Source organism: Sceloporus occidentalis, unplaced genomic scaffold, assembly GCF_023333645.1.
Source record: "Sceloporus occidentalis isolate IW3139 unplaced genomic scaffold, rSceOcc1.0.p SCAF_83, whole genome shotgun sequence".
Classification (NCBI taxonomy): Eukaryota; Metazoa; Chordata; class Lepidosauria; order Squamata; family Phrynosomatidae; genus Sceloporus; species Sceloporus occidentalis.
This window is the reverse complement of record NW_028317063.1, coordinates 151,100-160,342: the sequence shown is the minus strand read 5'-3', so window position 1 is coordinate 160,342 and position 9,243 is coordinate 151,100. Positions and strand designations below refer to the sequence as shown.

Below are 9,243 nucleotides of genomic sequence, written 5' to 3'. Positions count from 1 at the left end.
GTTCCAATGGCCCTTTATCACTCCCATCACTCCTGGGTTCCAATGGCCCTTTATCACTCCCATCACTCCTGGGTTCCAATGGCCCTTTATCACTCCCATCACTCCTGGGTTCCAATGGCCCTTTATCACTTTATTTTGCCATCATGTTACAGACAGAAATGTCCTTGTTTTCCATGAAAGCAGCTGGGTGACCCCAAACTTTTGAATGGTGTGTTGCATTAATCAACGACTAGAAGAACCCAATGTGGACCCAAACATGCAGACTGTGGTTGGCGGCGGTCCTTCTGAGGTTTTAATTTAGAACCACTAAATTCCGATGTTTTGACTCCATCCTTCGTAAATTGTTATTCTTAGTAAATATAAAAACCCACCTTGTTAATAAAATATAAAAAATAAAAAAAAAACAGTCACTTTTATCTGAACGTATAAATCATCCAATGAAGATACCGGGAATTCACCAAACACCCTCTCAGCGAGATGATCTGCGACAAACTTATAATTAAGAAGAAAACAGACATTCCGATTGAAGATTTGAAATAAATTACTTTAACGATGAGGAATCTGATCGTATTTACAGGGGGTCCAGGGGGTTTGGCACAGATAAAAAATATTTAAAACATGACAGTCGCCCTCCCCAAGAAAACATACAAACTCTGATCGCTTCACACAAAAATCCAGCAGTATCCCAAAATACACCTACCCTCCGTGCCACTAGCTCATGGGAAATAGGAGGCTGGGTGAGTCCAGTTCTATCGCGGCGTTCCCGATTGCCCCTTTAGTCCATAGGTAAAAATGTAAGGAAGTTTTACTTTACTGAGAGGGTGGTAGATAAGTGAAGCAGCCTCCCAGCAGAGGTGGTAGAGGCTAATATAGCAAGGGAATTTAAACATGCAGATGGCGTGAAAGACGAGACCAAGGACTGGTTAAGGTTTTGAGTCTTTACAGCAGGACTAGACAGGCCGAATGGGGCCGATCTGCTGGCAAATGTTTCTCGAAAGGATAGTGGTGGCGGAAAAGGGTAGGTGGGAAAGAAGGGTGAAAGAGAGGAGGGAACGGGACCGTAAATTTGCACGTTACCCGATCCAATGCCGTAGAGGGGGCAACCAGCGGGGGTTCACAGGACAACAGCGGAGATGTTAGCTAGCCATATGAACACTACACGTTTCAGCTTTAACTAGCCCAGAGATCATCGACAACACAGTATGGAGATATGGGTGAGCTGCGCCTTCCGTCCGAGATGGTAAAGGCAGGTGTTTACTAGTCCATTGAATAATGGAGGCTGCTGACCCCGCCGACAAGATGACAAATGAAAAGGGATGATGTACTGATGGAGTGGGGGATGGGTAGAAGACACGGGACCTTGGTACCCAAGTAGTCCTATCCTGCAGTCTATCAAACGCACCTCAACTTACGTATCCTCAAACTGCGCTACTTCATAACTCCCCGCCACCTCAATTACAATAATTTAAAAAACCGAACGCCCGCCGAAAAGTCCGTAAAAGTCTTTAGTTTTTTTGTTTTGTTTTTTTTTCTATCCAAATCTTGTGGCTTTTTTTTCCTGAAATGCATGGGCTAAAGTCCAAACCCCCAGCACTGACCGATCCAGCAGATAGATATCTTCCCGGGTGAAACGGACCCTTTTCTCCGAAGGACAGTCCCCGTTGTTCTTACGCGCGAGCACTAGGTGGCGCCGACGCGCACCCCGGAACCGGACCGGGAAGGGCACCGTCCGTACAGTGGGTCGGTGGGATGTAGGCACGCAGGTCACCGCCTGGCTGGGTCTTCCCAGATCCAAAGATGATGCTAGGAAGTCCATGTAGGGAGGAGAAGAGGCTTTCCACCTGAGCGCAGGGAGGTGGGGGGGGGACAAACTGTAGTGCATGTAGTACTCATGGGGAGGTAGGTAGAAGTTCAGGTTGTATAGTGTTAATATAGTGTCACGTACCGCGGGATGCGGTTTTTACTGCGTCGGGCGCATGTCTGCATAGGCTCGATGAAATGGTGGCAAGCAGCGGGGGGTCACCGTACAGCTCCGGGGTGCGAGACCATGTCGGGTTTCCGTTAATCCATCGGCATTTTCACTGTCACAGTATTTTTGGGGGGGTTAACACACGATATCAGGGCGTACAAAGGACCCCCCCAGCTCCCTGCTTCTCCTGCCCACTCTTCCTCGGGATGTGCTATACTCTGACGGCCGAAGCCGCTCCGGATGTTAACGGCACCCGCGAGCCGCAGTCATAGTCCAAATCCACCACGGTGTGAGCCCCGGTTATGCAGCCTCTCGAGGAACCCGTCTGTTGGTCCCGGAAACTCTGGATGTAACTCTGAGGACACAAATAGACAAAGATCTTTGGAACGATGGACACGGCGAAAGCTCTGTCACAAGAAACGCATCACAACGCGAGGTTCCCATCTCATCCGACCTAATGGTCCATCCAATGGACCGTCGCCTGACACCTCATGGTGTTCTATCAAGAATTCTACGTATAATCAGCATTCCGGACTCAACTCATCACGTTAGTAGATCCTAATTCCAGCGGCTATTAGGAGCATACTCACTAAATATGAAATTAACTGAAGTTCATCTTTTTTGTATAAAACACAATAAGTAAAGTAAGACACCGAGTTGAGCGTTCTCCTCGAGGTTGAGGAATAAGTTCTAAGGACAGAAACTTAATTGAGGGCTGGTAAAAATGCTACTACTACCTTTTCACCCCCTATAGCAACTGTGCCATCTCTGCGCACCCCGCACTTACAGGGGAGATCACATCCCCATCGAAGCGCCGGATGGGGGTGGGCTTCCTGCGGAAGGCCGGCTCGGGTGGGTGAGGGGTCTTATGCTGCGGGTTGGGATGGTGGTGATGAGGTCTCTTCTTCCTCTTCTTCTTCTCCTTGCGCTCCTCCCGCTGCTTTATCTTCATGAGCTGGACCCGGCGCTGCTGCCGGCTGATGATAACTAGAAGGGAAGGCGTTTGGATTAGTGAAAGGGTTCTGGATTTAGCAGTTATATCCCGTGCGATGGCTGACTGTCTGATATTGGGATGTCTAAACTGGATTTTTGATCCATTTCATGTGATTTTAAATGGACAAAATGTGCTTTTCTTAAAAAACAAAAGGACATTTCTAAGTGATCCCAAACTTTTGAACAATACTGTACGAGTTCTCACTCATTATTATACTTCCCGTGAGAAACACTAGAATGACTCAGTCTTAATCACCCAGCTGACCACCCTCCCAGTAAAGTAAAACCTCCCAGTAAAGTAAACCCCCCCCTGGCCATTTACACCAAGTTGTCAAAAAATGACCTTTAGACTCCATTGAGCCGGGAATCGGGTGACTGTTCGATTCGGTGCTTTCAGGAGAAAAAAGGGGAGAGCAGCAGCTCTGGAGGAAACAAAACACGGACAGCCGTGGGATTCCTGATCACCGCGTTCAAAGGAAACGGACCCGGCACTTAACCCGTCGGTACCGCGGGACGCCTCCGTACGTTCTAAAGCATGGAGCACAATAGATACTTTTCCTTTCCCATTAAAGATTCAATTTAAAGGAACAGATAAATGCCGCCTTTGTTCCCAGGTGAATGAGCGGATATATGAATGTGTCACCTAATTCCTACACAGCCGGGCCGACCCGCTGAGAGCTTTAAAGCGACACATTCATTCGCTTAAAGAGCGCGTCTGGGAACAAAGACCCTATTCTTATGTTCTGTTCCTTTAAACTGGGAAAAAAATAACATTTAAAGACCAATTTAAAGCAAGAAGTGTGTGCAAAGCGGTATATGCCTTCCTGGGAACTCTCAGGGTTTTTTTCCCCAGTATCAGGGTGAAGGGGCAGATTCTCCGGGTCACACAGTCGGAATCTAACACCCTCTTATTCTTCCCCCCCCTCTGTGATCATATATAAGACTCCCAGTTGGTGCTTTTGCTCACAGTAGGTTATGGTCGATATCCCTGCTTGAATGCAGGTGAAGCAATTAAGTGAATTTTTAGTGACAAGTCAAGGTTTCCATGACAACCAATTATCTTTTTATCGACTGGACCTTTGTCACATCGTATATATATACACACACACTACCGTTCTAAGGTTTGGGGTCACTCTGTTTTTTTAATGGAAAACAAGGACATTTCTGGCTGTAACATAATTACAAAAGGGTTTCTAACCATCAATTAGCTTTTTCGAACTTAAACTTGGATCAGCGAGCACAACGTGCCATTGGAACACAGGAGTGATGGGAGTGATAAAGGGCCATTGGAACACAGGAGTGATGGGAGTTATAAAGGGCCATTGGAACACAGGAGTGATGGGAGTGATAAAGGGCCATTGGAACACAGGAGTGATAGGAGTGATAAAGGGCCATTGGAACACAGGAGTGATGGGAGTGATAAAGGGCCATTGGAACACAGGAGTGATGGGAGTGATAAAGGGCCATTGGAACACAGGAGTGATGGGAGTGATAAAGGGCCATTGGAACACAGGAGTGATGGGAGTGATAAAGATTGGAACACAGGAGTGGTGGGAGTGATAAAGGGCCATTGGAACACAGGAGTGATGGGAGTGATAAAGGGCCATTGGAACACAGGAGTGATGGGAGTGATAAAAGGCCATTGGAACACAGGAGTGATGGGAGTGATAAAGGGCCTCTGTACGCCTACGAAGAGATTCCATTAAAAATCAGACGTTTCCAGCTACAATAGTCATTTACAACATTAACCCCGTCTGTGCTGGATTTCTCATTCATTGCATGTTATTTTAATGGTAAAAATGTGCTTTTCTTTCAAAAACAAGTGCGTGACCCTAAACTTTTGGTGCTGTACTTCCCAATATTTTAAAATGGCCAATGAGGGAATATAGTAAGAGAAGCATTTATTTAGTTTCATGCATTTAATGTATTAACCCATTTTCTGATGTTTCTATATAACCACAAGATACCTTCATACCCAGCAATCATTCACAGAGAAGGGGGTCGTCTTGGTTTGGGCCACAACGAGCCCTTCTAATGAGGGACACTTGGGAGGTATTATAGATTTCATATGGAAGTGTATGCTGAGGGATAACTCCTATTAATCAATAATGCAAAAGATTATATTTTTTATATATTTTAGCCAGATGGCCACAGCTGAGACTTGGGCTGCCTGTTAGCTGGCAACAGCTTTCAAAATTATTGTGTTTTTTACCCCAGTTGTAGTTTTTGCCCCATAATATGTTTTCAGGCATTTAATACAGGAGGTCCCATAACATTTCCAGGCATGTGTGGGGCCGTTCAGATATTAGGCAGAGGACACTGCATTTGGTTGATGCTTTTTACTTCTACTTTACTCAACGTTCTTATCATTGGGGTATTTAGAGATGTAGTTTTGGGGTCTGTGTTTAGCTCTCATATGGCTTAGCGTGCTAATACCAAAAAGTCCCTTGCGCTTGGATCCTGACCACGACTTGACCCCTCCGGCCTACAGAGTCGCATCGTGACATTTTCATAAACCTTACGGACGATCCGGTTTTAGTTCAGTCACAATAAATAATCTATGACAGCGTTCAGACAATAAGACCAGAGCTCCAACCAGGGGCCCGATCCAACTCTACCGGTGACCTACGGCGTTCCTAAACCTACAATAATTCACACTGAGCTAGGCCGGAGGTCAGGAGATACGAAGCTCCAGTTTTGGAGGACTTGTCTCCTCTCCGTGTTCCTTCCTTAGAACCTCGAGGTTGTGATCTCAGGTTTCTATTGGCTGGACGAAGTCAAAATGACCAAGAGGAGCCTCTATCGTCCACCATGAAGAACTGGTCTTCAAAAAAATGAAAACATTGTAACCCAAATGGTTACGTTGCGAAGCATTAATATCCTACGTAAGACCCCCAACTCGATAAGAACGTTCCTGCCTGGAAATGTCATACGTGCGGTGCTACTTTTATCTGTAGGTTAATTGCTTGAGATCAATAGAACGAGGGACATCTCAATGGGAAAGGACTTAGTTGTCTCTAATTGTTTGGGTTGGAAATATTATAACTTGTAACCTTAGCTACTTCTGGACTTTCTGTAGGGATACAAATAGAATTCCGATCAAAGTTTTATGTTACAATTCAGTGATTTTCTCTTATATTCTCCATCTTCTTACACAAGACCTCGTTTTGACCGTATTTCTGCAGACTTACCTTCTGTATGCGAGTAGCCCTCAGCGGTGACCTTCCACTGTACGAGAACTCCCAGTATGCTGAGTACCGGCCAGATCCCGAGGATGACCCAGCTGTACCAGCAGACGGCTTGCGGAGGGGCCACCTTCATGCGCTGGTACACGTACTGCACCAGGAGAAAGAGTTCAATGAAGTAGTCAACCGTCACTGTCATGATGGCGCTGCCAAAGACGGCGGTGGAGAGCGTGGTGAAAAAACGCTGCCACTGCAGGGTCAGGACGGCAAAGAGCATCCCGATGCCTAGTAGAAGGGCCACCGGTACCCACACGGTGCGGGGGTGATAAAACTGCTCCATGACGATCAGGGTGGCAATGGCAAGAAGCAACCCCAACAATAAGCCCACCATGAAGAGTCCCACGCTCCGCACCAGCATGGTGACCAGCCCGCACAGGACTCCGATGCTCAGTCCGATGCCGACGCTGGCTTCCACGCTCAGCTGGGTGTCCAGGACACGTTCTTTGTAACACAACATGAAGATGACCACCGAGCCGAACATCAGGCCCGTCAGGAACATGACTGCCTTAAAGCAGCGGTAACCTATTTGGGGAAGAAAAATAAATCGCATATAGTTTTACTCTGCTGGGTGACGGGGCTCGTGGGTAAACTTATCAGGCCGGCACTCACCAAAAAAGCAGTAGATGATTCCAAAGAGGCAGCACATTGCGCAGACCACCGACGGGACCACCTGGTACCTCCTCTCTATCTCCTGCTCGCATGGCGGAGGCCAGTCCTGCCCCGGGTCTGGGGGTAGCAGCTGGAAGCGTAGCGTTTGCATAGTGGTGGTCATGTTTCCCCCGGGGGGGGGGGGCCTTGCCTGGATCCTCCACGCGTCGTCACCCTTCCACAACCTTTTTAATGATCCAGCCCCATGCGGAGTCTGTTATCAGCAATCCAGCCTGGGTTTAAAAACATGCGTGGAGGAACCGATTACACGCGTGATTAATTTAACCCGTGCACCACATACACCACGCGGGAGTACCTCACCTAGAACACGTCTGTTCAATGCGTGTCCCTAACATTCTATGACACAATTAGATTCCTGATCATGACGTTCTCTTTGTGTCCCCCCCCCCATTCATTCCCCTTCTAGATGTTATTCTCATTGAACTCCGGTCTCTCTCATGCACTGTTAAAGCTCATTAGATGGAATGTAAGGAAGTTTTACTTTACTGAGAGGGTAGTTAATAAGTGGAACAGCCTCCCAGCAGGTGTGGTATAGGGTAATACAGTGAGGGTATTAAACATGCATGGGATAGACATACGGCTCCTGAATCTAAGACGAGACCAACGACTGATTTGATTCTTTACAGCTGGAGAAACGGGCGACTAGACGGGGGCCGGATGGGGCCGATCTGCCGGCAGATTCTATGTTCCTTTTCCTCCCCGTCTGTGCCTTGCAGGGGATTACTGATTAACTCTGCGATGAGACCCAATAGGGGCAAAGCCTGTAAGTCACAGCTGCGACCGGCTCCCGGGAGAGTTCAACCCGGAACAAGCAGCGTTAACCCGAATAATCTCAGCGTGTAACAACCAACTCTCCCAAATAATATGACCATTCCCTCCCCGTGTACACATTTCAAGGCCCCATCGACCACACCATCTTATATAAACATCTAGATTGTAAACTCATGAGCAGAGCCCTCAGAAGCCCAACGGTCTTTCCAGGAACTCCCCAACTCCGGCGGTATCTGCCTGTGTCAATGTTTATACGTTATACACGTTACCGTTCAAAGGTTTGGGGTCACTTAGTAATTTCCATATTTTTGAAAGAAAAGCTAATTTTGTCTATTAAAATAACATGAAATGGATCAGAAAACCAGCGCAGACGGGGTTAATGTTGTAAATTACTATTGTAGCTGGAAACGGCTGATTTTTTATGGAATCTCTTCACAGGCGTACAGAGGCCCTTTATCACTCCCATCACTCCTGTGTTCCAACGGCCCTTTATCACTCCCATCACTCCTGTGTTCCAATGGCCCTTTATCACTCCCATCACTCCTGTGTTCCAATGGCCCTTTATCACTCCCATCACTCCTGTGTCCCAATGGCCCTTTATCACTCCCATCACTCCTGTGTCCCAATGCCACGTTGGGTTCGCTGATCCAAGTTTAAGTTTAACAGGCCAATTGATGGTTAGAAACCCTTTTGTAATTATGTTACAATCAAATTTCCTTGATTTCCATGAAAACAGCTGCGTGATCCCAAACTTTTGAAACATAGTGCATTTGTCAGCCATTCCATATTAAAATTCAAACCATTAAAACCAGGGAATGGCTGTGGAAATCCAAGACGGTTGGTATGTATACCCTGACTTGCATGTCTATACCAAAACATTCAGCTCCACAGACTGCGCATCCTATCTCGGCAGGCTAAGTGTGATGGGAGTTGCACGAGACTGCTTCTATATCCACGGAAGCCAAAATCTGTCAGCCGTGGCCGCACTACAACTCCCAACAATATAGTCCAGCCGAGATGTAATGGGAGTTGTAATCCAACATTAGCTGAATCCTTTAACCAATAACATCATATTTTAACCATAAAAATGAGTTACATTGTAATGTTTGGGTCCTTATGAGACATTGGTGGGTCTGGGTGAGCTGTGAGACCCCCAACCTTCCTGTCGGAAGCCCACCCTTATTGTGAGCACTGAATAGGCCTGTCTTTGTGTCTCTGGGATGTTCAGTTCATCTTTCATTCTCAGAAACACAAACAAGCCGGGGTATTTACACCCACGGGGCAAATCCAACCACCCCTGGGCCCCTGTATCTGGCAGGCAGAGCCCCCCAGTATCTACCCCCCAAACCAGCCTTTGCCAGATAATAAAAGGATGGGGGTGCTTTTAACCCCCTGGCTTCCAGAGCAAGGCCCAGCTGGTCAGTGTTTGTGGGATTGGTATAATACCCCATGCTGGGGTGACTGGGGCACAGAGGGGGCATGTGGGGGGGGTACCTGGGTGTCTGTGCTCCTGGGTGGGGTGAGTCACAGGAGATGTCCTTTAATCCGGATCATGGTGTCACCGAATGGTACCAGGCTGCGGGGTCTGTCAGTCTC

General features: G+C 47.3%; 1 protein-coding gene across 2 annotated transcripts; it reads right to left on the bottom strand.

Moving 5' to 3' along the window:
* Nucleotides 1–2,180: 2,180 nt before the first annotated feature.
* On the bottom strand, nucleotides 2,181–6,979 carry LOC149285151 (transmembrane protein 198-like). Of its 2 annotated transcripts, none has more exons than XM_089495764.1 (4): nucleotides 6,817–6,979; nucleotides 6,154–6,729; nucleotides 2,749–2,956; nucleotides 2,181–2,334 (listed from the first exon to the last, which is right to left on the bottom strand). In XM_089495764.1, the coding sequence occupies exons 1-4, from the start codon at nucleotides 6,977–6,979 to the stop codon at nucleotides 2,181–2,183; spliced, it is 1,101 nt and encodes a 366-aa protein (XP_089351890.1). The 2 variants fall into 2 exon arrangements, with proteins under 2 accessions (XP_089351890.1, XP_089351891.1); XM_089495765.1 differs by having other exon boundaries at nucleotides 2,181–2,324; nucleotides 2,757–2,956.
* Nucleotides 6,980–9,243: the final 2,264 nt, after the last annotated feature.

Excerpts from the sequence above, each read along its gene's own strand:
- LOC149285151 (XM_089495764.1), bottom strand. The coding sequence starts at position 6,979 with ATGACCACCACTATGCAAACGCTACGCTTCCAGCTGCTACCCCCAGAC. Across the intron at positions 6,730-6,816 it reads AATCATCTACTGCTTTTTTG|GTTACCGCTGCTTTAAGGCA; the intron begins GTGAGTGCCGGC and ends TTCCCCAAATAG. Across the intron at positions 2,957-6,153 it reads GGGCTACTCGCATACAGAAG|TTATCATCAGCCGGCAGCAG; the intron begins GTAAGTCTGCAG and ends CTTCCCTTCTAG.